This window comes from Pan paniscus, chromosome 6 (assembly GCF_029289425.2).
Source record: "Pan paniscus chromosome 6, NHGRI_mPanPan1-v2.0_pri, whole genome shotgun sequence".
NCBI lineage: Eukaryota > Metazoa > Chordata > Mammalia > Primates > Hominidae > Pan > Pan paniscus.
This window is the reverse complement of record NC_073255.2, coordinates 12,527,954-12,555,819: the sequence shown is the minus strand read 5'-3', so window position 1 is coordinate 12,555,819 and position 27,866 is coordinate 12,527,954. Positions and strand designations below refer to the sequence as shown.

At 40.3% G+C, this 27,866-nt stretch overlaps 2 protein-coding genes across 4 annotated transcripts in view; one reads left to right on the top strand and one right to left on the bottom strand.

Annotated features, from left to right (window-relative positions):
* The window catches only part of UMAD1 (UBAP1-MVB12-associated (UMA) domain containing 1), a 238,865-nt gene extending 223,209 nt beyond the window's left edge, over window positions 1–15,656 (bottom strand). The window contains exons 1-2 of one of the 2 annotated variants that reach the window (XM_034963692.2): window positions 15,521–15,636; window positions 14,637–14,838 (exon numbers count right to left, since the gene is read on the bottom strand). The gene's annotated coding sequence lies outside the window, so the exon portion shown is untranslated. Of the gene's footprint in view, window positions 1–14,636; window positions 14,839–15,520 lie in introns of both variants that reach the window. The other variant, XM_008978683.4, reaches the window with a different exon arrangement.
* RPA3 (replication protein A3) lies at window positions 15,480–19,245 on the top strand. Of its 2 annotated transcripts, XM_063605632.1 has the most exons (5): window positions 15,480–15,619; window positions 15,766–16,005; window positions 17,176–17,250; window positions 18,334–18,442; window positions 19,084–19,245. In XM_063605632.1, exons 2-5 carry the CDS (start codon window positions 15,907–15,909, stop codon window positions 19,164–19,166), a joined length of 366 nt encoding a protein of 121 aa, XP_063461702.1. In that variant the 5' UTR covers window positions 15,480–15,619; window positions 15,766–15,906; the 3' UTR covers window positions 19,167–19,245. The 2 variants fall into 2 exon arrangements, with proteins under 2 accessions (XP_063461702.1, XP_034819586.1); XM_034963695.3 differs by lacking the exon at window positions 15,480–15,619 and having other exon boundaries at window positions 15,648–16,005.
* The last annotated feature ends 8,621 nt before the right edge of the window (window positions 19,246–27,866 follow it).

The window sequence follows — 27,866 nt, the reverse complement described above, 5'->3', positions numbered from 1 at the left end:
AGAGTTTGAGACCAGCCTGACCAACATGGAGAAACCCCGTCTCTACTAAAAATACAAAATTAGCCAGGCTTGATGGCGCATGCCTGTAATCCCAGCTACTCGGAAGGCTGAGGCAGGAGAATCGCTGGAACCCAGGAGGTGGAGGTTGCAGTGAGCCAAGATCACACCATGGCATTCCAGCCTGGGGAACAAGAGCGAAACTCTGTCTCAAAAACAAAAAAAAAGAGAGAGAGAGAGAGACTGTCCTAAATATATACACTTACTATATACCTATAAAAATATTTTTTAAATTAAAATACATAAAAAAGAGCCTGTCCTCTAATTTAACACTCCTAATCTTTTCATTCATCCCCTAAATGTAATGTCACATCATACACATATATAGCATCCATTAAAAAGGGAAGTTATATGAGTTAATAAAACCTCTCTAATATAACCTTATAGATGCTTTCAGCCAACTGAGAATTTAAATGTTATTACTTTTAGCCAAAACAGCACATCTAAAATACTTAGGAAGTTGGAAGATGGTGAGCTACAAATCAATTATAGAGCATCAAGCCAGGGAGGACTCTGGAGGAATGCAGAGGGTTCCAGAGAACTTCACTGTATAGGGTTCAACAGGAGCCAAACTGAAACTTTTCATTTAATTTATTTTATTTTTTCTTGATCCTCATAATTTCAATCATTTTCTTATTTTACTTTATACTAAATTAAAGGCAGGAAAAGCTTTTTCCAAATGAGACACGTGGATTTCAAACATGAAATCCTTAAACGCAATACAGGAAATCCTAGGTGAAAAGAGTACTGGGGGAAGGGGCAGTCTAGTTTATTCCCATGACTGGGTGACTTTTAATGGCTGGCTCTGTCTGCCATGGAGAGCAGGCCAGAGGCTTCATTTGATAATCTCAACTGCCAGCTACTCATCATTAGCATGTAAGATATCTACTACCAGGAACTGTCTGGAATCATTGCTGTTACTATAACAGTAAATCCTGCTAGCATAGCAAGCATTACATCATCCAGAATTACTAATTTTCTAGAATACAGTGGGCCCACCACATCCATAGGTCCTGCAATCCTACTATGAAGCAAAAATAGTCAAAAAAATAAAAAACAGTACAACAATTAAAAATATTACAAATTTTTTTTTTTTTGAGACAGAGTCTTACTCTGTCACTCAGGCTGGGTTACAGTGGCACAATCTTGGCTCACTGCAATCTCTGCCTCCAGGTTCAAGCGATTCTCCTGCCTCAGCCTCCAGAGTAGCTGGGATTACAGGCACCCGCCACCACACCTGGCTAATTTTTGTATTTTTTAGTAGAGATGGGGTTTCACCATGTTGGCCAGGCTGGTCTCGAACCCCTAGCCTCCAGTGATCCGCCCATCTTGTGCTCCCAAAGTGCTGGGATTACAAGCATGAGCCACCACACCCAGCCCAAATTTTAAAATATAACTATTTACACAGAGTTAGATATTCTAAGGAATTTAGGATAAAGCATATGGGAGGATGTACAAAGCTATATGCAAATACTATACCATTTAATAAAAGGCACCTGAGCATCTGTGGATTTGGGTATCAGCAGGAAGTCCTGGAACCAATCCCCTAGGGATACCGAAGGACAACTGTACTGTCTCTACAGAATCACTTCCCATATCCATATGATAAAGTCATCTTGAAAACTAACAACTTCACCTAAGAAAATTTTCGAACAGAACCTCCCCTCTTGTCAGATCCTATTTCCATCACTGAATACAGATGGCCTTACTTGGGTAAAACAGGTCAAACAATTTTACTCTCCTCCATTACTTTGTAAATAAATTTGAGCCTCAAAGTATCTACTAGAGAATAGTCAGGGAAGGTTTTGGTTTTGTTGTTGATGGATTTAAGGATCTGTGTTTGTTTTCTTTTTAATTGAATGCCCTATGGTTTTCAGAATCAAGAAGGGTAGCCTAGCAGTGATAAGAAATGACTGCTTTTTTCTCTACTGCTTCTTATTCACAATATGAAAAACAGAACAGAATAATAAAGTCTCCCCTCAATCTACTAATTTAGGGGGGAAATCTCATATTACATTAGACCAAGGTTTCTCAATCTCTCCACTCTAAGCATTTGGGATCAGGTAATTCTTTGTTGTAGGAGGCTGTCCTTAGCACTGTATCATGTTTAGCACCACCCCTGGCTTTAACCCACTAAGTGTCTTCCTATCCCCCAGCTGTGACAACCAAAAATGCCTGCAGACATTGCAAAATGTCTCCTAGGGGACAAAACTGCCCCTGGTTGAGAACCAAGACATTACAAGAAAGGGACTTCTTTTTCAACATTAACCACTCAGCAGCACTCTCTAGGTAAAGACATTCCCCTAGGTCTGGGAGCGTCAGACTTCACCTGAGAACTCTCAGAATACTGCCCTTTTCTTCAGTGTGAACAATGACAGTGAATAATAAAAAATGTGTTGTAACTCCTCTGTGAATGGGTATGATCACCTAGTGTGTGATGCACTTCAGTCAGAAAACATCTTAATTTCAAGAGGTTTTTTTTTAATGCTATACATTTGAAAACCATAGTTTTTTTCCTAAAGAAGGATGCTAACTAGCATCCTTAGAAGATAAGGTTTAGAAGATAAGATTACTGCCTTTTTGAGAGCTTATAAACAAACTGCACTAAGAATTTATCATTTGGATCTCAATCACTGACAAAGAAGGCAATTTACAGCCTTTAGTGTCATCTTGAGTCATCTAAATTAATGACACAATGACACATTTATATGTTTTAGGAAAGTTACAAATATAACTGCATAACTGCCACAAACCATTTTGATTTGAGTGTAAATAACACTACTGTACAAGAAGAATTTCTGAAGCAACTTCATTTGGTGTTGCATTTTGAAAATGAAAAAACACCCTGCAAAAGAATTCAGACAACTCTAACAAAAAGCATCTCTCCACATAAAACAAATATCATAAAACACATCTAAATAATGTCCTAAGGGAGAATTAAGTCATGGGATGTGAGGTCACACCTCTTTACAACTCTCTAGAGCACTGGGGACCAAGAATAAATGTAAAAATAAATAAAACATTATTCAGTGTGGGTCTTTAAAATATTCTATTTGCTCGCTCATTTTAATGTTTACACAAAATAGAAGCCATCACATTCAACATCCAGAAAGAATCACTCCCTAAACTGCCAACTAAAAATTATTTGACTTTCAATATAGCCTGACTGCATCATCACAAGGCTTACTACTTCCTCCCCACTGAAGAACAAACTTCTTTTAACACTCAGTCATTTGTTTGTTCACTATTTAATTCATTCAACCAACATCTTTTGAGGGCCCAAAATTGGCCAGGCACTGTGGTAGGCCCTAGACAAACAAAATTAGACAAGTCACTTTCTCCAAATTCACGGAATTAACCAATCTACTTCCTGCCTCTTTATCCTACTTCTCTACCACCTCTCACAATGTCAGTGGGCACAAAGCAAGGTGCTAGGTCCTGTATAAAACCAGCATCAACCATGCATTAACCATGCAAAATGTTACTCACATTCTAGTCTAGTCAAAAAGTATTGCTAGCTGTCTAATGACTTGCTTCAGACTGCTGAGTAAACAAGACAGCCAGCTGTTTTACAACAAAATGTATGTAAAGAAACACACTAAAAAAATTGGTAATAACTATATCAACTGAAAATCAGAGACCATATCTCAAAGTCTGAGTCAAACTTCCATGAACTGCATGATCAATGGGTATTGACCAAGAAGTACAATCGACCAAGAGTATACTGCTTTACTCGGAAATCCTATCAAAGGAATGAATAAATGGCCAAGTGAGCAAACGAGCAATGTAAAACAGGAGCATGAACCACAAAGAAGATGTGGAAAATACTTTGTCCATCCCCACTGCCTGAGCTTAATTCTAAAATACAAGAGCTATATCTACCAGAAAAAAAGACTGCCAGACATCCCACTGCATGGAGACCCCAAAGTCTTACAGGACTAGATTTCCTCCCTTCCTTCTACCCCTCCCTGACAAGATCTTCTTCCACTTCCATTCAGAAGTCACAGCTCTTGCAAGGGGAGAGAGGGAGGAGTCAGGAGGGCAGTGGTTTGAATGGTGTGTAACTGCCCAAGGAGGACTCTGTAAAACAGAGTACAAGACAGGAAAAACTCTGAGCAGAAGAAAGAAAGAAGGTTGAATTTCAAGTTCAAAGAACTGTAAACTGCTCCTAATTCTTCAACTCACTCACAGACCTTTTAAAATCTGAGTCTCGGAAGACCCAATTTCCACCCAGCAGAGTCACATATGATGAATGCCTGTTAGCCTTTGGGAATTGAGTGAACCAGGGAATGTGTACATCCATCTGACTTTCAGGACCAGACTCAGAAACAAGAAGCTGCCAGCAATAAAAAGTTAAGTGAGGGAGACTAAAGTAATCTGACACAGTCTCTCCTTCAATGAGAGATCACCAGAATGAGATCAACATGAGGATGGAAAAATAAGTACCCAAAGCAATGGCCACAGGGAAAATAATATGGACAGGAGGCAGGAAAGTACGAGACAGAAGAGGGCAGTTCCCTGGCAAAGGCCCCAGCCTCCAGCCTGAAAACCTACAGCCCTAAATGGGAACAGGCATTCCTGTTTCCATACCCAAATGTTGCCTTTTGGCCTGTCACACCCTCCATCCTGTACCCTTATAAACCCCAAACCCCAGTCAAAAGACAAGCCACGCCCACCCTTGTCACAAGTCCTGCAAGGAGGTTCGGGGAGCTCTCCAACATTAGCTCTAGTACTAACATATACTTTTGTGGATTTGTAGATCCTTGTCCTTTCTGGTTTCTATGTAATTTTTTAAATCTTTTATTGATTTAGCCATATATTTTTAAAAATATTTAATCCAACTTTTTTAGATGGACTGTACAGGGAGTGATTTCTCTGAATGTCTGATTTGCTATATTACCAGAAAAATGTGCTCTGGTATTGCTTTGGGCTTTCTCTTTGGTTACAGAGGGGTTGCTCAAAGGTCATGCACCTGGCTTTTTGTACCACAAATGCTCTTTTAAGAGAGCAAATATGGGGATTCTGCTGGTTCCTGAGTACAACAAATCTGACTATACATTAACCAAGATCTCAGTGAAGGTTATAATAAAGTGTTGGGGAGGGACAGCATTAAAGGTAAAGGTAAGCCATGGCCAGAACCTGGAATGTCTTTCTTATATGCCATGCCAAGGAGTTTGGACTTAACAGTGATGCCGGAGGAAATCACTGGATGGAGAGTGATCAGTCTGATATTTTAGGTGGACCATTCTGGGTTCAGGATGCAGAATGGCTGGATTAGTAAATCAAGGTGCTTTTGGCACAAGTAACATTGCCACTTTAACCAGCTTAAACTTTGTTTTACTTATTAATTGTGGTAATAAACATATTACATAAAATTTATCATTTAAACAATTTTTAAGTGTACGGTTTAGTGGCATTAGGTACATTCACATTGTCCTGCAGCCATCACTACCATCCTGTTACAACTGAGGATCAAGCAAATAATGAGACATGTAAGCCTACAGCAAAATCACAATTTAAAACAAAGCAGACATTACAAGAGTAAAATATTACCATTACATTAGTTTTGGAAGAAATTAACCATCCACTTAGAATTCTATACCACAGAAAGATAATAAAACTATGCTTTGAGAACTCGAATGAAATAAACACTCAGAAAAACAAACATGAACTGATGAAGCTGTAAAAATATTAAGTAAAGAAAATGATAAATATATGGGTAATTTCAAGCAAATATTAACTGCATAAAGCAATAATAATGTCTAGGCAGAGTTACAAGAATGTAAATTGTGGGATTACAAGAAATCAAAACAGAACTAAATCTCTAGACAACAGCATAAAAATTGGGAAAAGGTAAATGGAATTACAGGTTCTGTCTTGACCCAAAGTAACTTTCGACTTCAAGATTAATATGCATGCTTCTTAATCTGTCCATGCTGCTATAACAAAATACCATAAATTAGGTAACTTATAAACAGAAATTTACTTCTCACAGTCCTAGAGGCTGGAAAGTGTAAGATCAAAGTTCCAGTATATTCAGTGTCTCATGAATGCCCACTTTCTGGTTCACAGACAGCCATCTTTTCACTATAATTTCATATGGTTGAAGGAGCAAGGGATCTCTCTGACTCTTTTATAAGGGCATGAATCCAATTCATGTGCCCTCTCAAAGGCCCTACCTCCTAATACTATATGCCATCACCTTAGGGGTTAGGATTTCAGCATATGAATTGGGTCGGGGGAGAGAGACAAACATTCGGACCATGGCAGCAGGTTAAAATTTGTAGGGTGGGCCCGCCCCCCCAACAAGAATACAGAATGTATAACATTCAAATTAATACAGACTGATAACATTAAAGAAAAAAGTAACAAAAAATCAATGCAAAAGAAGGCAAGAAAGGAAAAAATAACAACAAAACAGAACACATAGGAAGCAAAAAAATGATGTGGAAATTAATCCTGCTATGGTTTGAATATGTTCCCCAAAGTTCATGTGTTAGAAACTTAATTGCCAATGCAACAGTGTTGAGAGCTGGGACCTATAAAAGGTAACCAGGTTATGAGAGCTCTGACCTCATAAATGGATTAATGCCATTATTGCTAGAGTGGGTTAAGTTATTGGGGGAGTAGTTTCCTGAAAAAAAGCATTAGTTAGTCCCCTTCCCTTACATTTCTCTCATGGTCTCTTGCCTTTCTGTCTTCCTCATAACAAGCCCTTGCCAGATGTGGGTCCCTGGACCTTGGACATCCAAGCCTCTAGAACTATAAGACATCATTTTCTTTCCTTTTTTATTCTTTTCTTTTTTTTTTTTTTTTTGAGATGGAGTCTCGCTCTTGTCGCACGGGCTGGAGTGCAGTGGCACAATCTTGGCTTACTGCAATCTCCACTTCCTGGGTTCGAGCGATTCTCCTGCCTCAGCCTCCTGAGTAGCTGGGATTACAGGCATCCGCCACCATGCCTGGCTAATTTTTGTACTTTTAGTAGAGACAGGGTTTTGCCATGTTGGCCAGGCTGGTCTCAACTCCTGACCTCAGGTGATCCACCCACCTCGGCCTCCCAAAGTGCTGGGATTACAAGTGTGAGCGACCGCGCCCAGCCTTTTTTTTTTTCTTTCTTTCTTTTTTGAGACAGGGCCTTACTCTGTCGCCCAGGCTGGAACACAGTGACACAATCTTAGCTCACTGCAACCTCCACCTCCTGAACTCAAGCCATCCTCCCACCTCAGCCTCCCAAGTAGCTAGGACCACAGGCACGCACACCACCATGGCCAGCTAATTTTTGTATTTTTTGTAGAGATGGGCTTTCACCATGTTGCCCAGGCTTGTCTCGAACTCCTCAATTCAAGGGATCTACCTGCCTCGGCCTCCCAAAGTGCTGGGATTACAGGAGTGAGCCAATTCCCCTGCCAATTTTATTTTCTTTATAAATTACCCAGTCTGTGGTATTCTGTAATAGCAACACTACATAGACTAAGACAAATCATAATACATCAGTAGCCACAATCAATATAAATGGACAAAAGAGAGAAAAAATGAATCGCCAGCTATATGCACTATTTACAAGACAGACACACCTGGAACGTAAGAATACAAAAAAAGTTAAAGCTGTCAGGCCAACACAAACACAAATAACAGAAGGGCCACACAGTATAAAGTCTATGGTTTCCTGGAGAAAACTTAAGCGAAGAAAACTTAAGCAGAGAAACAGCACATCACTCATGATCGGTCAAACGCTAGTGCTCTCTTAGAAAGGAATCCATCCTCCATACATCTAGGCAATTACGTCCTAATGGAAATCTCCTGATTTAGAAGGAAGTGACTTCTTTAAGAAGAAGGAGGCCACTGGAGCCCACTGGCTGGTATCAGCCTGTTTTAACCTTCAGCTGAGACCTCCCAGGCCAGCTGTCAGCTAAGCTACAAAAGAAATGAGGAAATGAGCATTCAAGCCCATGGGTCTTGTCTCCCCTAGGTGAGATACAGGATGGAAAAAGATAAAACAAATAAATTCTAACCAAAAGGCAGCTGGCACGTCTGTAATAGTAGCAAACAACAACAACAAAAACTTTAAAGCCAAGCCAGGCACAGTGACTCCCACCTGTAATCCTAGCACTCTGAGAGGCCAAGGAGGGAGGCTTGCTTGAGCCTAGCAGTTATGGACCAGCCTGGGCAACAAAGAAAGAACCCGTCTCTACAAAAGAAAGATTTTATTTTAAATTAGCTGGGTGTGATGGCACGTGTCTGCAGTCCCAGCTACTCGGGAAGCTGAGCCTTGAGCTCAGGAGTTCAAGCCTGCATTGCACCACAATCACGCCACTGCAGTCCAGCCTCAGCAACAGAGGAAGACCCTGTCTCTTAAAGAAATGTATATATATAGCAAAAGTCATCAGGGCTTCAAGGAGAAATTTGACAATGCTACCATCTATAGGCTATGTCACATATTTATCGATAATTGAGATATTAAGCAGACAAAAAGAAAACAGAATTATGTGAACACTGCAATTTACACACTGGATCCAACAACTGGAAAATACATTTTTTTGCCAAGCACACATGAAAAATTGTCCATGTTCCTAATAAGCCTTAAAGCAAGCCTCACATAATTTCAAAGAATTAGTCTCATATAATTGCAAAGAATTAGACAAACCATACCCTCAGATTATAATGCAGTTTCACTGGGAATTATCAAAATAACTTTAATAAAACCTATACATTTTGAAACAAAAATAATGCAAGGGTCAAAAAAGAAATATGCTGAAAACTAGAAAATACCTAGAACTTAATGTACACCTGCTTATAAAAACTTGTGGGAAATGTCTAAAGCTCTAGTCAAAGATAACTATAATGATCTAAAAGGTTTTATAGGTGAACACTACCAAACACTCAATAGATAATTTCAATTTTATGTACAATCTTGGAGAGTAAATAAAAGAAACACTCCACACTAATTTCACAAAACTAGTGTAACTGATACGGACAAGCGGCAGAAGGGTGGGGTCCCTGGCGAGGGCTCCACCCTTAAGCCTGGACCCATAGCCCTAAATGTGAACAGGCTGTTTTTGCACCCAAATGTTGCCTTTTGGCCCAATATGTCACCCCTATTCTGTGCCCATATAAACCCCAAACCCCAGGCTCCATGAGCAGAAGAGTGGCAGAGCAGCAGAATGGTGCAGCAGAGGAGAGAAGAGAGGAAGCATCTGAGTGTCGAGGGGAGTTTGGCTGGGGACGGTCAGAGAGGAGATTGGCCATGGGACAGCCGAACTCCAAGGGAAGATCATCTTCCCACTCCATCCCCTCTCCAGCTCCCCATCTGTATGAGTTCATTTTCATACTGCTGATAAAGACATACCTGAGACTGGGTAATTTATAAAGAAAAAGGGGTTTAATGGACTCACAGTTCCACGTGGCTGGGGAGACCTCACGATCATGGCGGAAAGCAAAAGGTACGTCTTACATGGTGTCAGAAGAGAGAATTAAAAAAAAAAAAAAAAAAAAAAAAATCCAGAGAAAGGGGTTTCCCCTTATAAAGCCATCAGATCTCGTGAGACTTATTCACTACCACGAGAACAGTATGGGGGAAACTGTCCCCATGATTCAGTTCTCTCTCATCGGGTCCCTCCCACAACACATGGGAATTATGGGAGCTACAATTCAAGATGAGATTTGAGTGGGGACACAGCCAAACCGTATCACCATCCCACTGAGAGCCACCTCCATCACTCAATAAAATGCCCACATTCACCATCTTTCAAGCCCATGTAACCTGATTCCTCCTCGATGCTAGACAAGAATTCAGGATGCACTGGGTGTGGGAACCCAAAAAGGCTGTCACACTGACTCTACTGAGCTATTTAACACTTAAGCCATTCTCAGACGGCAGGGCTAAAAGAGCACTGTAATGCCCCTAGACACTGCCGTGGGGCTGGAGGCCCAAATCACTCACCCCAACTCCTGCACCTGCTCACCTGCATGCTCCCCCTCCCGTAAGGGGTTTGAGTACACGGCAGCAGCTGAGCAAACGAGCCACACCCTGGTTCCAAGTCCCACAAAGGGGTCCAGGGAATTCTCCTGTCTTATAACCATAATGCCAAATTTTGACAAGGACTATACAAAAAAGGAAAATTACAGACCAATCTCGCTCATGAACATAGATTTAAAAAAAAAATCCTAAACAAAAACAACAGCAAATCAAATCCAGGAATATATATAAATAAATATTATATATATTTATTTATATAATAAATATAAATATAAATTATATTTATATTTATATTTATATAAATATATTATATATTTATATTATATATAATATTATTATATATAATATATAATATTATATATAATATATAATATTATATATTATATATAATATATAATATTATATATAATAATATTATATATAATAAATATAAATATATATTTATATAAATTATATATAAATATAAATTATTTATATAATAAATAAATATATAAATAAATAAATATATAAATAAATATATATATAAAAGACAATATATCATAACCAAGCTTCCAAGAATGTGAGCTTGGTTCAAACACTGAAAAATACATACTCATTTCAATCATCTCAATTAAGGCAAAAAATGCATTTGATCAAATTCCATAACCATTCAATTAAAATGCTTATCAAACTAGGAATAGAAGGAAAATTCCTTAACCTAATAAACAGAAATTCAAGTTGGGAAGGACTTCGGGGAATACTCCTTAAAGGAAGCTGAATCTCATGGAGGTATACTCTTGCGGGTCCACTTCTCTGCCACATAGAACATGGATTTACTTGATAGCTGAAGCTCCATCACTTACCTGGCCTATGAGATAACCATAAATATGGAACTAGATATTGAATGTAGAAGTACAGAAAGACAGAAAGAACCTGGGGCCCTGAGTCTTAGTGCACTACCACATAAGTACTAAGTTGCACAGCTGTGGACTTCTTTCACATGTGAGAATAAGCGTTTGTGCATTAAAGATACTTTTGTTTATGCAGCCAAACCCCATCTTGACTTAAACACTATTTCTATTCAAAATGGTACTGAAGGCTCTATCCTAGGCAAAAGGTAAGAAAAATAAATAAAATATGTAAGAATTCTTAAGAAACAAAACTATAATTATTCAAATATGAATAGAAAATTCCAAAAAAACTGATAGAAAATTCTTAAAATGGCATTTCTATATACCAAAACAATCAGTTAAAATCTTTAACTTAAAAAATGATACCATTCATAATAGCAACAAAAACAAGGTATCTAGGAATAAATCTAAGCTAAAAGTCAAAACTTTTATGTAGAAAAGTATGAGACTTTTTGGAAAGATTTTAAGAGGACCAAAATGGCTCAAGGATAGTAAGAGCTGACATTCAGCTGTTACTTTTCCTGAAATACATCCAAGGATTCAATGCAATTTTGATCAAAATTCCAACACAGTTTTTCCTGGAAATTCATAAGCTACATTCTATACAGAACAGCAAAGAGACAAAAATAACCAAGACATTCCTGAGAACACAGCCCCAGACATCAAAAGTTATGATAAGGCTACACTATTAAAGAAAATAGGTAGTGGTTCAGGGATAGAAAAATAGATCCATAGAATAGAATTGACTCCACACATATCTGTAAACTTAAGGTGACAAGTGAAGGTGGCAAAAAGGTGATACAGTCAAATCACATTAGGACAACTGAAATTAAAACAGAGATTGGAGACTTATCTGACAACATACATGAAGAGTGAATTCTAGATGACGGACTATTAAATATGAAAGGCAAAACTCTAAACATTTTAGGAAAAATAGAATACCTTTAAGAGTACGATGTATCAAAGAATTCATAAATGAGATTTTAATGGACTTTTCTCCTACATTAAACTTAAGGGGGAAAATGTTTAACTATATTAAAAGAGGTCTTTCTAATAAAAAAAAAAAAAAGGACGGAATGAAGGAAGGAAACGGAAAGATAGGCCAAAAACAGACAACACTTGTACCATTACAATATCTCACTAATAAAAAGCTCTTAAAAGAAAAAGAAAAATCAAGGAAAAAAAGATAAACATAAATAACCAATAAAAATCTGAAAAAATGTTCAAACTTTTCAGTAATCAGGGAGTGCAAATTAGGGTCACGACAAAAAAACACTTCATATCCATCAAATTGGGGGGAAAAACTCCAAGAGTTGCCAAGAATATACAATAACTGTAAACTGTCTTATACTCCAGGTAAGAGAGTAAACTGGTACCACCATTTGGGGAAATCATTTTTTTACTAGTGGCAGAGATCCAAGTTACCCCAAGTTACCGGTGGCCTATCCTTACGGGTCAGTAGCAACTTCAGTCCTTGCCTCCTCAGACGAAAAAATTTGACTGAGGGGCATAAAGCAGAAAAAGAGACCCAGGCAAGTTCCAGAGCAGGAATGGAAGTTTACTTTAAAAGGCCTTAAAACAGGAAGAAAGGAAGGTGTGCTTGTTAGAGACCCAAGCAGGAATGTGAAGGTTAAAGAGAGTAGGTCAAGTGTCCGATTTAACAGTTGATCCTTTTTTTTTTTTTTCGTTTGTTTGTTTGTTTTTTTGAGAGGGAGTCTCGCTCTGTGGCCCAGGTTGGAGTGAAGTGGCGCGATCTCGGCTCACTGCAAGCTCCGCCTCTCGGGTTCACGCCATTCTCCTGCCTCAGCTTCCCGAGTAGCTGGGACTACAGGCCCCCGCCATCACGCCTGGATAATTTTTTGTATATTTAGTAGAGACAGGGTTTCACCATGTTGACCAGCGTGGTCTTGAACTTCTGATCTGAGGTGATCCACCCGCTTCAGCCTCCCAAAGTGCTGGGATTACAGGCGTGAGCCACCACGCCCGGTCCCGATCCTAGGACTTTTACAAGCTTGTCTCTTTCCCATGATCCTTTCCTTAGGATAGGCAGCCGGCAGGCACAGAGCCCTCCTTAGCCCTGGGAAGTGTTTTTAGGGAGTTACATGCACGCCCATCTGAGGCTTGCTTCCTTTTTCCGGTGGAGTGTACCTGGAAGATCATACTTTACCATTTTTGTCTCTTAATATGCATGCCCAGGAAGCTGTTTCTCCCTCGGGTCTACATTCAATTAACATTTTGATAACAGGTGTGGACCATCAGGAAATGGCCTCTCCCTGGCGCTGCAGAATTATCATTTTTAGAGAAGCAAATTCAGTAATTGCCAAACCATCCCCCAACATTTCTAGTGGGTTGGGGGAGAGCCCACTACTGTCCCACTCATGCCTACCTGTAACAGAAAAAAAAATATGATCTACGTACATTCGTCAACATAGATGAATCTCAAAAACAAACAAAAGAAGTCAGAAGATACATACGTTTCTGTTTATATAAAGGTCAAAGACTGGCAATATTAAACAACATACCATTTAGCAACGCCTGCATGTGTGATAAAACCACGTAGAAAAGCTTAGGAAGCTTAACACAAATTTCAAGATAGTGTTTACTTATGGCTGTAGCAAGGAGGGCTTCATTGGGGAAGTGCAAACTGGTAAAATTTACTGGTAACTGGTAAAGTTCCATTTCTTCAGCTGAATGACAGGCCCCATGGATTCATTTCATTTCTCTCAAAACTATGCAAATCGGCTAGCTATACTTTTTTCTGTACATCATGTATTTTATATTTTAAGTGACTCAAAAATACACGAAAAAGCTGTTTTAAATCATCTTCCTGCTCATCTCCCTGTTTTAAAAGAAAGCCTTTGCTTAAAAGTGGTCTTTCTAACTGCAGGTAAACAACGACATTAACATCTGGTACTCTCAGGACTGCTCTTTAAAAAAAAAAATCACTATTACAGGGTACGTACCAAGGCTCACACCTGTAATTCCAGTACTTTGGGAGGGAGACGGGGGAGGGAGGGATCGCCTGAGCCCAGGAGTTTGAGATAAGCCTGGTCAACATGGCGAGGCCCCATATGAACAAAACAAACAAACAAACAAACAAAAAATCTTTATTAGCTGGGTGTGGTGGTATGTGCTTATAGTCCCAGCTACTTGGCAGGCTGAGGTGAGAGGCTCGCTTAAGCCTACGAGTTAAAGGCTGCAGTGAGCTATGCGCATGCCACTGCACTCCAGTCTGGGTGACAGAGAGAGAGATCTTGCCTCAAAAAAAAAAAAAAAAATGCTATTAAAGACATTGATGTGTGTACTCTCCCCTATATAATGCACATCAACTTGCTTTGCAAAACAATGCTAAAGTACAAAAGACTTAAAGCTGTAATATAAAATAGACTTTATTGACTTGCACCAATACAACCACTTTTTTATACACCACTGACACACATTCTACATCTGTTTAATGAAATCCTTTAAAGTACTGTTACTGAGTAAAACTAAGACAAACCTATTAAGTGCTAAGGAAACACTAAGGGAGACTATCATTTAATTATCGTACATGAGATTCCAATCTTAAATTGCCACGTGAAGTCTCAAAATGGATCTTTTTTGCTTAAGGGAATTTGAACGATGACAATTCTGTAGCTTTGGGCCAATTCACAGACTCAGTTTCCACAACGTTATAATACCCAATTAAAACTTCTGTCCAATTTCCACCGTACCGTTTGAAGGTATTTTTATGTGCACTCATTCTAGAATATTCCTGGCAAGGCCGCCGGCTTCGGGTCACAAGATGAGCCAGGGACAGATTGGAGACTACCCCCAAATCTCCCAGGAATCGGTTGTCTTCCAGACCTCCAGATCGCCCTCCAGAGTCTCGCAGTGTGGAGGGCAACGACAGAAAGACTGCTGAGGGGGTTTAAACTGTTGAGTCAAACATATGGCCAAAAGTCAGAGTCAACTGGGACCTTGCAAATCATTCCGCCTAACCCTTCGTTTTGCAGATGGGGAAAACACGCCTCAGAAGGGAGAACCCTAGCTCGGGGAACCCTAGCTCGGGGTCTAACAACGATTTAAGCTTGTCTCCCCTAGTACTGGCCAGTGGTTCTTCCCCGTTACCCATCCTTAAGTGCTTCTATTGGCTGCCAACACGGAGGGGTTAGCGGGGTGAAAGAACCGGCGCCTCCGCAGTGTGGCCAGGTTGGGCTAAAAAACGTCTTAGAAGTAATCGGATCAATCTCTCTTCTTACAGGTGGAGAAAGTGGAGAAAGTAGAGTGACGCAGCTAAGGGAGTAAATCGACACTCAGCCAACAAGTGGCAAAAGCCTGAAGAAAGTGATCAAGATCACTGATGACCCCGCTCCCCATCTCCAAGGGGGCGGGTATCACAACCCCGACGCCACACCACGTATCATTCAGCAAAACTCCCGCGCCTCCCACGCAGAACTGGGAAGAGGGAAGGCGGGACAACAGTGAACAGCTGGTACGCAGCACCCACAGCACCGCGGCAGCAGCTAGTGCCGACTCCCGCCTAGCTCTTTTGACTCTGTTTGCGGGAAGAATGGGGAAACAGTAAGGTTGCGGCGCCTCCCGCGAGACGAGGTACCTGAGGCTGGCGCCGCAGTCCCCCGCCGCACCAGCACCGGAGCTTCACACCCCACTTCCGGGGTCAAGTCACCGCCGGGAATCCTGTGATCGCAGAAAGGTAGTCTCAGGTTCCGCCCCTATCCAAGTCCCGCCTCCACTGCCTCTCGCGCTGTATCTGTCAACTTCCGGGACGCCGCGCGTCACTAAGCAGCCAATCTCCACTTCCGGACTCATCCAGCCCCTTCTCCACCCCTTGCGATTTAGGTTTCCGCGCATTTAATTGGCGAAGCTGGAGCGCTAGTCTTCGCTGATTGGTGCCGAGGAATCTGCCCCATAGACACCCGCGGGGCGCACAGTTTCAGTCGTCCGTGGGTTTCCCGCCAGCCGCAGTCTTGGACCATAATCATGGTGGACATGATGGACTTGCCCAGGTCGCGCATCAACGCCGGCATGCTAGCTCAGTTCATCGACAAGCCTGTCTGCTTCGTAGGGAGGCTGGAAAAGGTGTGCGGGTTCGCAGTCATGGGCTCCCAAGTCCGTAGCTGGAGGGAGGGACCCCGCCTGGATAACGGGGGATGAAAAAGGACGGAAAGCCTCCGATCACTGCGCTCCCGACTCTTTTATTTTGCACAAGGAACTTTTTGGAAATTCTTTAGCCGTTGTAGCCCCATTTTGGCGCTCTTTTATGGCACGGAAACAGTGTTTTCAAATGCTGAGTTCTGAATTCCAGTGCCCGTCGCCTCCGTTCTAGCCGTGCTTACGTAAGGGAAATTATAAACACCACTCCCACATCTACCTTCAGATTTCTTAGTTTACTCAGACGTGACGGACGCAGACAAAACTAATCTGCTGGTTTCCTTCTCTTCTGAAATTACTTATTTTTGCAAACCTCGTTTCCTCGTTGTAATCGCTTCTCTGTAAAACATGCCTTGGTTGTCCGCTTTGGGTCCCGTAGTAACGAGTTATTTAACCCCAGTATTAAAGTGAAGTTCTCTCATTCTACAGGCGAGAAACAGGCCCAAAGTCTTGAAATCAGTGACCTGAAAAGCTGAGGAAAAGAAAACTATTATATAAAGACTTATTTAGTAGCTCATTTCATCCACACATCCTCTTCCTTAAATGAGTGTTGCTCTGACTTCCCAAGTAGGGAAACTGAGTAGGAGTGGTAGGTGGTTGACTAAAATGCTCAGAAACTCGGCAAATGGCAAAGCTGGCATTCAAACGCGATCTGACAGCGCTCTTTACAGCTGCTTCCCAGGAGTAGGACCCAGATATTCTAGCAACCAGTTCTCCTTTTACTTCATCATGCCTGTTTTTTAAAACATACCCTCCGTGGGATATGTACTGTCTAAATCATGAGTGCCAGCAGATTTCACTTTTAGGGTGGGCTTCCTTTAATTTGTTATCAGAATAGGGTTGCCATATTTAGCAAATACAGAACCTACTTAACACTACAAAAAAAATCCTTGTTTATCTGAAATTCAGAATTAACTGTGTGTTCCATGAACAGATTTGATAACAAGATTATAATTTGAACCAATAAGTTGAATAAACTGAATGAATAAACTGTTCAAGAAACAGTTGATTTGTGCTCAACTAAGGATCAATGTACTCATCTTTTGTCAAACTTTGTTGTTGTTTTAGTGAGATTTTAATTATATGTTTCGTTTTTAGATTCATCCCACCGGAAAAATGTTTATTCTTTCAGATGGAGAAGGAAAAAATGGAACCATCGAGTTGATGGAACCCGTATGTTTAAGTATTAATAAGTCTCTTATATATTATAGTTAATTCTTCATCTTGATTTGGTTTGTTGCTGATGTTTCTAATTTTTGCAATGGATTTAAAAAGGATGAGCTGGTAAAACATCCCTGGCTGTAAAATTTAATTCTTTTACTATACTCTCGTTATATTTCCTTTTACATTTTTAACCAATGATTTTTTGGGCGTCATGATTTTTTAACATATCCCATAAATGTTGGATAACAATTCTCATTCCTTATGAAAGACCATAAAATCACATAAGAAAAATTTACGTTGCTTTTTTTCTTCCTCAAGAGGTTTTTTGTTTCGTTTTTGTTTTTTTGTTTTGAGACAGGGTCTCACTCTGTTGCCCCGGGTGGAATGCAGTGGCACCATCGTGGCGCACTGCAGCCTTAGCCTCCCAAGATCAAGTTGCTCCCATGTCAGCCTCCCCAGTAGCTGGGACTACAGGCATGCTTAACCATGCCTGGCTAATTTTTGTTTTGTTTTGTTTTGTTTTTTGTAGAGATGGCATCTCCCTATGTTCCTCAGGCTGGTCTTGAACTCTTGGTCTCAAGCAATCCTCCTGCCTCGACCAGCCCCTCAAGAGTTTTCAATTTTATTTTATTTTCTATTTTTGTTCATATATTTCCAGTTTTTACTTATTTATGTTGGCATTTTATGTTTAACATACTTAAAACTTTTTTTGGTATTTTGTGAAGACAAATCCATATGCTGTTTGGTTAATGTATACAGAACACATTGTGAAATACAGATTATAGAAGATTCCTCTCATAGGAAATTACTGCTTATAGAAATGCTGGACGTTTTCAATAGTGATTTTGTCTTTAACTTGAATTGTAGCTTTGGACTTGAAGCTACTACTAAAGGTAGCAGGAATTTTAACATGCTGACAGTTAAGTACTCAAACATTTGTTAACAAGTTACATTTTAACTTTTACACTGGTAATTCTTAAAATTACTTTGTTACTTGAAGTGATAGATTAGTAACCTGTATAACAGTTTTCCAAAATAATTGTCAACTGAAAATGTGATATCACCAAATCGATGTCTTGTTCTGTGTCTTAGCTTGATGAAGAAATCTCTGGAATTGTGGAAGTGGTTGGAAGAGTAACCGCCAAGGCCACCATCTTGTGTACATCTTATGTCCAGTTTAAAGAAGATAACCATCCTTTTGGTAAATAAAGCATTCTAGTATTGACTGGTTTTATGTAATTACATAACATACAGTTTTATATAACTGTATGTTATTACATACATTTTGTATTACATACAAAATTGTATGTATTACATACAATTACATAACATACAGGAAAACAGTTTTATTTTTAGTTTGATATATATTGGTCTAGAGTTTTAGTACTGCCACATTTTCAATTTCTATAGAATTTTGTGATCGTAAAGGAAAATGGGGGTACATTTTGTTTTGGCCTGCTTTTAAGTAGTGCTTATATATGTAAGAAACTCAGTAAAGATTAATTAATGTTTGTTGAAAGATAATTTTTTTAAATATAACGAAAATAGTATTCTGTTTTTGTTGTAATATCTGAATTGAAGGAACTGAATAATGCATAACACCCAAAACACTACCAGGCAGAAACTGCCTGTATAATGAACATCAAAATGGATGGTACTCCCATGTCTTTTTTTTTTTTGGCGCCACAGTTAAATACAAGAATCCATAATCCATATCTCCATTTTTAGAAAACTCACTTCCAAAAGGGTGAGAAAAAGGAAATAGGTAAAAATATCTTAGATAATAATTGATGTTACAACTTTCCATTGTAGATTAAATGTTTGCTTAAATGTTTCTTTCAGATCTTGGACTTTACAATGAAGCTGTGAAAATTATCCATGAGTTCCCTCAGTTTTATCCTTTAGGGATTGTGCAACATGATTGATCTTGATGGATTTTCATACGATTGTAAATGAGCTATATTAAAGTCTATTAAAGGAAGCCCTTCTTGTTTGAGGGAGAGATTTCTGTGCTTTCTCATATTTAATTTGTTGTTTTTAAGATATTCCAACCTAGAGTTTTTGATGGAACTGATATATTGATAGTTCTCACCTAAGTCCTTTTATAAAGAATTGCTACTCCAATATATGGTCAGATTAGATGCAAGAATAAAGCAGTTGTCCAAGTCTAGGTTTCTATTTTATTAATAAAAACTAAAATGGTACATACTATTGGTCATTTCATTTTCATTCTTTTAATCATGTATTCAAGCACAAACTTGAAATTTCATAGCCATAAGGTCAAGATTTAGACCTACCAAATAAAACCTTGGGCCAGCTCTGTTAAGGATTTGCTCACCTTTTCCCAAACTATACCTTGATAATTATTTCCTTGATACCCTACTTACAAAATGAAGTAGATGACATTAAAAAGGCAAACAGAGACTGGGCGCGCTGGCTTACTCCTGTAATCCCAGCACCTTGTGAGGCCGAGGCGGGTGGATCATCTAAGGTCAGGAGTTTGAGACGAGCCTCACCAATATGATGAAACCCCGTCTCTACTAAAAATACAAAAATTAGCCGGGCGTGGTGACATGCGCCTGTAATATCAGCTACTCAGGAGGCTGAGACAGGAGAATCACTTGAACCTGGGAGGCGGAGGTTGCAGTGAGCCAAGATTGCACCATTGCACTCCAGCCTCGGCAAAAAGAGTGAAGCTCTGTCTCAAAAAAAGGCAAACAGAATCTTACATCTTCTGTAATCTGTGAGGTATCTCTTTTTCTGGCTTGGTTTGGTTTTGTTTTTGTAGAGACAGGATCTCACTCTATTGCCCAGGCTGGAATACGGTTGTGCAATCATAGCTCACTGCAGCCTTCAACTTCTGGGCTCAGCCTCCCAAGTAGCTCAGACTACAGGTGGGCACTACCACGCCCAGCTAGATTTTCCTAAATTTCCGTGTAGAGATGGGGTCTCACTGTGTTTCCCAGGCTGGACTCAAACACCTAGCCTCAAGCAATGCTACCGCCTTAGCCTCCCAAAGTGTTGGGATTACAGGTGTGTAACAACCATGCCCAGCCTTCCTGGGTTTTAAAATAGCATTTACTAAATTCCAAACAAGGAATATATGATCATTGAAAGAGTTGGTGGAATCATTTGACTTTCTTTTTATTCTTTTCACCTGTCTAATCTTTAGTATGGAATCTCTCTCTAGCACCATGTTGGGGGTGAGCAGGGAAGATGTGGCAGATTTGGAATAAGGTAGTGTAGAATAACCGATGACCTACGTGGCCAGTTAAGTTTTATGGCTTGACCCATTCCCTTGAATAAGGAAATAATTCTAAATCCATATAGATTATTGTAAATTATACCCAAAATACTTAGTTTTAATTAGTGTAATCTTAAATTTCAACTTCTGTCATTCCAAAAATACTCTGCTCATTACTTGAGGGGCATTGCCATAGCCATTTACGGTAAAGCATTCTGTTACATGAAATGAAGACAACTGTACAGTTATACGCTGTATAATGACCTTGGTCAATGACAGACTGCATATATGATGGTGGTCCCATAAGATCATAATGGAACTGAAAAATTCCTGTCTAAAGACAAAGGCATCGTAACATCTTAGCACAATGCATTACTCACATGTTTGTGGTGATGATGGTGTAAACAAGCCGCACAGCAGGCTGCATATAAAAGTATGACACATAGAATTATGTATGGTACATGATACTTGATAATAAAATAGCATGTTACTGGCTATGTGTTTACTATTTATCATTATTTTAAACTGTACCCCCACTTACAGGAAAAAAGGTAACTGTAAACAGCCTCAGGAGAGTCCTTCAGGACGTCTTCCCAAAGAAGACCTTGTTATAGGAGATGACAGTTCCCTGCATGTTATGGCCCTTGAACTTCCACTGGGACAAGATATGGAGGTAGAAGACAGTGATATTGATGATCCTGTATAGGCCTAGGCTAGTGTGTGTGCTTGTGTTTTAGTTTTTAACAAAAAAATTAAAATGTAAAAAGAAAATTTAATTTTGAAAATAGAAAAAAGTTCATAAGAATACAAAGAAAAATATTTTTGTTCAGCTGTACAGCGTGTTTTAAGCTAAGTGTTATTCAAAAAGAGTGAAATGTTTTAAAAAAATTTACTGTACCTTTTTTATTTTTTTACTTATTTTTTTGAGATGGAGGCTCGCTCTGTCACCTGGGCTGGAGTGCAGTGGCATGATCTCAGCTAACTGCAACCTCTGCCTCCGAGGTTCAAACAACTCTCCTGCCTCAGCCTCCCGAGTAGCTGGGACTACAGGCGTGTCACTATGCCCAGCTAATTTTTGTATTTTTAGTAGAGACAGGGTTTCACCATGTTGGTTGGCCAGGATGGTCTCAATCTCTTGACCTCGTGATCTGCCTGTCTTGGCCTCCCAAAGTGCTGGGATTACAGGCATGAGCCACCACACCTGGCCTACTGTACCTTTTCTGTGTTCTATGTGTGGTGGTGCATGCCTATAGCCCCAGCTACTTGGGAGGCTAAAGTGGCAGGATAGCTCAAGCCCAGGAGTTCGAAACTGCAGTGAGCAACAATCATGCTGCTGTACTTCAGCCTGCGCAACACAGCAAGACCCCATCCAAAAAAGAAAAGTTAAAACAAATTTAAAGGTGCATAAATTTAAAAAGCTACAATAAGCAAGGGTTAATTTATTATTGAAGAAAGAAAAATATATTTTTATAAATTTAGTGTGGCCTAAGTATGTAAAGTCTACAGTAGGGTTCAATAATGTCCTAGGCCCTCACATTACTCACCACTCACTCTCTGACACCTGGAAGCAACTTTCAGTCTGCAAGCACAAGTTATGGTAAGTGCCCTATACAGGTGTATCTTTTTTTTTTCTTTTAAAGACAGGGTCTTGCTCTGTTGCTCAGACAGGAGTGCGTCTCCCACCTCAGCCTCCTGAGAAGCTAGGACTACAGGTACACACCACTACATCCAGTGAATTTTTGTATTTTTTGGTAGAGATGGGGTCTCACTATGTTACCCGGTCTGGTCTTGAACTCATTTTTTAATCTTCTATACTGTAATTTTTTTTTTTTTTTTTGAGATGGAGCCTTGCTCTGTCACCCAGACTGGAGTACAGTGGCATGATCTTGGCTCATTGCAACCTCTGCCTCCCAGGTTTAAGAGATTCTCTTGCCTCAGCCTCCTGAGTAGCAGGGATTACAGTCGACCACCATTGAGCCTGGCTAATTTTTGAATTTTTAGTAGAGATGGGGTTTCGTCATGTTGGCCAGGCTGGTATCAAATCCCTGACCTCAAGTAATGTGCCCACCTCAGCCTCCCAAAATGCTAGGATTACAGGCATGAGCCACTGTGCCTGGGCTATACCATATTTTTACTGTATCTTTTCTACGTTTAGATATACAAATACTGACCATTCTGTTAAAACTGCACAAAGTCTTCAGTACAACAACATGCTGTACAGGTTTGTAGCCCAGGAGCAATAGGATATATCATCTAAGTTTGTGTAAGTATGTTCTGTGAGGTTCACACGATAATGAATTTGTCTAATGGTTCATTTCTCAGAACGTATTCTCATTCAGAGACTAGTTGAAAATGAGGAGAGACATCAGTCAGTCTCAATAACAGTGTTGTCTTGAATGCCAGAGGAGTCTGCATTAATCCATTTTCACACTACTATAAAGATGATCCCCGAGAATGGGTAATTTATAAACAAAGGAGGCTTAATTGACTCACAATTCCACATGGCTGGGGAGGCCTCAGGAAACTTACAGTCATGGTGGAAGGGGAAGCAGGCACCTTCACAAGGCAGCAGGAGAGAGAGAGAGAGCAAGAGCAGGGAAAACTGCCTTATAAAACCATCAGATCAGCTGAGCACAGTGGCTCACTCCTATAATCCTAGCACTTTGGGAGGCCGAGGTGGGTGGATCATTTGTGGTCAGACGTTCAAGACCAGCCTGCCCAACATGGCAAAACCCCATCTCTACAAAAAAATACAAAAAGCTGGGCATGGTGGTGCGTGCAGCTACTCAGGAGGCTGAGGAAGGAAAATCGCTTGAACCCAGGAGACAGAGGTTACAGTAAGCTGAGATCCCGCTTACTGACAGAGCAAGAATCCATCTCAAAACAAACAAACAAAAAAACCCAGCAGATCTCATTGTGAACTCACTCACTATCATGAGAACAGCATGGGAGAACCGCTCTATGATATAGTTAGTTACCTCCACCTGTTCTCTCTCCCTTGACAAATGGGGATAACGGGTATTACAATTCAAGATGAGATTTGGTTGGGGATACAGAGCAAGCCATAGCATTCTGCCCCTGGCCTCTCTCAAATTTCATGTCTTTTCACATTTCAAAACCAATCATGCCTTCCCTCCCAACAGCCCCCCATGCCTTAACTCATTTCAGCATTAACTCAAAAGTCCACAGTCCAAAGTCTTATCTGAGATAAGGCAAGTGCAATCCCTTCCACCTATGAGCCTATACAATCAAAAGCAAGTTAGTTACTTTCTAAATACAATGGTGGTACAGGCATCAGATAAATGCTCCCATTCCAAATGGGACAAATTGACCAAAACCCCGTAGCACCATGCAAGTCCAAAATCCAGCAGGGCAGTCGTTAACTATTAAAGCTCCAAAATAATCTCCTTTGACTTCATGTCTCACATCGTGGGCATGCTGATGCAAGGGGTGGGCTCCCATGGCCTTGGGCAGCTCCTTCACAGGCTGACACTGAGTGTCCTTGGCTTTTCCAGGCACAAGGTGCAAGCTATCAGTGGAGCTACCATTCTGGGGTCTGGAGGATGGTAGCCCTCATCTCACAGCTCCACTAGGCGTGCCCCAGTGGATACTGTTTGTGGGGGCTCCAATCCCACATTTCCCTAATGCAATACTCTAGCAGAGGTTCTCCATGAGGGCTCTGCCCCTGCAGCAGACTTCTGCATGGACATCCAGGTATGTCCATACATCCTGTGAAATCTAGGTGGCGGTTCCCAAACCTCAACTCTTGAATTCTGTGCACCTGCAGGCCCAACACCATGTGGAAGCTGCCAAGGCTTTGGGCTTGCACCCTTGGAAGCAACAGCCCAAGCTATACCTTGGCCCCTTTTAGCTGTGTCTGGGGCTGGAAAGTCTGGGATGCAGGGCACCAAGTTCTGAGGCTGCACATAGCAGCGGGCACCTGGCCCTGCACAGGAAACCATTTTTTTCCTCTTAGGTCTCCAGGCCTGTGATAGGAGGGGTTGCCACCAAGATTTCTGCCATGCCCTGGAGACATTTTCCACATTGTCTTGGCAATTAACATTTGGCTCCTCATTACTTATGCAAATTTCTGCAGCTTGCTAGAATTTCATCCCAGAAAATGGGTTTTCTTTTCCATCTCTTAGTCACACTGCAAATTTTCCAAACCTTATGCTCTGCTTCCCTTTTAAACATAAGTTCCAATTTCAGATTATCTCTCTCAAGTTCAAAGTTCCACAGATTTCTAAAGCAGGGGCAAAATGCTGCCAGTCTCTTTGCTAAAGCATAGTAAGACTGACCTTTGCTCCAGTTTCCAATAAGTTTCTCATCTCCGTCTGAGACCACCTCCGCCTGGACTTCATTGTCCATATCACTATCAGCATTTTGGTCAAAACCATTCAACAAGTCTCTAGGAAGTTCTAAACATTTCCACATCTTCCTTTCTTCTTCTGAGCCCTCCAACTATTTCAAACTCTGCCCATTACCCAGTTCCAAAGTCACTTCCATATTTTCTATATCTTTATAGCAGTACCCCACTTCTGGTACCAGTTAACTGTATGAGTCCATTTTCACACTGCTATAAAGATATTATACTATCCAAGAATGGGTAATTTATAAACAAGCGAGGTTTAACTGACTTACAGTACCACGTGGCTGGGTAGGTCTCAGGAAGCTTATAATCATGGCAGAAGGGGAAGCAGACACCTTCACAAGGCAGTAGGAGAGAGAGAGCAAGCAAGAGCAGGGAAAACTGCCTTATAAAACCATCAGATCTCTTGAGAACTCACTTGTTAGCATGAGAACAGCATGGGGGAAACCACCCCCATGATTCAATCACCTCTGTCCTCAACACATGGAGATTACAGTTCGAGATGAGACTTGAGTGGGGAGACAGAGCCAAACCATATCAGAGTCAGTCCTCAATTCTGTGTTAACCCCTGAAAATTCAGTGCTATTAAATGTTGAAGTTGCCCTGCTTGAAACCTTCCCTTCAGCTACTATATTTAGTAAATTGGACTAAATGAATTATCTTGCTTTCTACTGGGTGACTCCTTTATGCTAATGATTTGTGGTGCCATATCTCTAGCCCCAACCTAAGTTTTCAGCTGCCCCACCTGGGTGTCCCACCAGCACTTTGATTTGAATGAGTGTAGTTTGAACAAGTATGGTTCCCCTGCCATGTGTTACAGATTTTTTTGGTAATAATTTCACTGAGATGTAATTTACATATCATACAATTTACGAAATTCAGGTGTACAATTCTCTGGCTTTTAGTGTATTCAGGGTTGTATAACCATCACCATAATCAATTTGAAAACATTTTCATCACCCCAAAAGGAAACCTCATACCATTTGCCCTATCATAGCCTGATCCCTCCACCATCCACCCACTCCCCCAGTGCTAAGCAACTATTAATCTACTTTCTGTCTCTAGATTTGTCTCCATTCTGGACATGTCATACAAATGGAATCATAATATGTGGTCTTTTGTGACTGGCTTCTTTCACTTAGCATAGCATTTTCAAAGTTCATCTGTGTTGTAACATAGCATGTTAGTGTTTCCACCCTTTTTATGGCTGAATAAGATATACCACATTTTGTTCATTCATCAATTGATGGACATTTGGGTAGTTTCTGCCATTTGGTTATAATGAGTAATGCCGTTATGAAGATGCGTGTATACATTTTTATGTGTACCTGTGTTTCTATTTCTCAAGTATGTACCTAAAAGTGGAATTGCTGCATCAAATAGTAAAATGTTCAATTTTTTGAGTAACTGCCTGACTGTTTTCCAAAGTGGCCACACCATTTTGCATTCCCATCAGCAGTGTATATGGATTCTAATTTTTCTGCATCCTCATCATCACTTCTTATTATCTGACTTTTTATTATAACTTTCCTAATGGATATAAAGTGGTATCTCACTGTGGTTTTGACTTACCCTTTTTCTCTTAAAGCTACCGTAAGCCACCCAGTTGCCCAGAAACACTTGAATATCTCCAATCCATTTTACTCTCTACTATAGCCACTAGAAGTCCAAGTTCTTGTCCTCTGTCACTTGAATTATTACGACAACCTTAGCTATGTAACTGACCTTCTTTTTTCCACCCTCTTCCCATCACCCAGCCAAAAAAATCGCATTAAACACCGCTTGTAATATAATGTAAAGCTTAAAAGCCTGAGAAGTATGGAAAGGAAAAGCTTTCTGGGAAGCTTACAGTGGAAAAACCTAGCAAACATCTTAAATGAAGTGATCAAGGTTAACATCAGCAGTGATGTGTCCTCTAAAATAATGTGATAAAAATACCTGTGTGATATTTTTTCTAAAACCCTTACCTCCAGTCTAATAATGAGAAAATGTCAGACAAACCCAAATTGAGGAATATTCGACAAACTTTCTGATCAGTACCCCTCAAAACTGTCAAGTTCATGAAAAACAAGGAAAGACCGAGAAGAGAAACTCAGAGTGAGGAGATTACAGAGACCATGACAACTAAATGTTAGGTGGGATCCTCTACTGGCTCCTGGAAAAGAAAAAGCACACTAATGGAAAAACCAGTGAAATCTGAATGAAGACTGGCATTCAGGTAATAATAATTTACCAATGTTGGTTTCTTAGTTTTGACAAATATACCATGATAACGTAAGATAACATTAAGGGAGACAAACTGGTTGAGGGCTTATATGAGAACTCTCTGTACTATCTTTGTAACTTTTCTGCAAATCTAAAATTACTCCAAATTTTAAAAAAAGTATTTTATTTAAAAATCAACAACCTCCAGAGGCTCTCCACTGAGTAGAGCAGGTCCATATTACCAAAAGTTGAAACCCTTCACTGACTTATTTTTATTATAACTGCACTAATGGCTCTGAAGTAGCATCTCACTGTGGTTTTGATTAGCCCTGTTTCTTTTAAAGCTACCATAAGCTACCCAGTTGCCCAGAAACACTTGACTATCTCCAGTCCTTTTCACTATCTTCCATATCTAACATCAGTGTCAAATCTGGTTTCCCCTTGAAGCTACTCTCCAGCACCCAATCTGCTGTTCCCAGACACGCTGTACCCTTTAAGAAATGGGTACCATCGAATCTGCTATTTGCTCTGATTGGAATGTCTGTTGCTGCACTCAAAGGAAAGCATTTTCTAAGATTTTCGTAACTTAGCCTGAGTTAGTTACTTTGTGCTATATTTCCACCTTTTCTTTCTTTTAAGACAAGAGCCTCACTCTGTTGCCCAGGCTGGAGTGCAGTGGCATGATCTCAGCTCACTGCAGCCTTGACCTCTTGGGGTCAGGCGATCCTCTCACTTCAGTCCCCCAAGTATCTGAGACCACAGGTGTGCTCCACCATGTCCGGCTAATATTTTGTATTTTTGGTAGAG

Bases quoted from the DNA above. Each gene is read 5' to 3' on its own strand.
- RPA3 (XM_063605632.1), top strand. From the start codon at position 15,907: ATGGTGGACATGATGGACTTGCCCAGGTCGCGCATCAACGCCGGCATG. The intron at 16,006-17,175 runs GTGTGCGGGTTC...TTTCGTTTTTAG, and splicing joins TCGTAGGGAGGCTGGAAAAG to ATTCATCCCACCGGAAAAAT. The intron at 18,443-19,083 runs GTAAATAAAGCA...TGTTTCTTTCAG, and splicing joins AGAAGATAACCATCCTTTTG to ATCTTGGACTTTACAATGAA.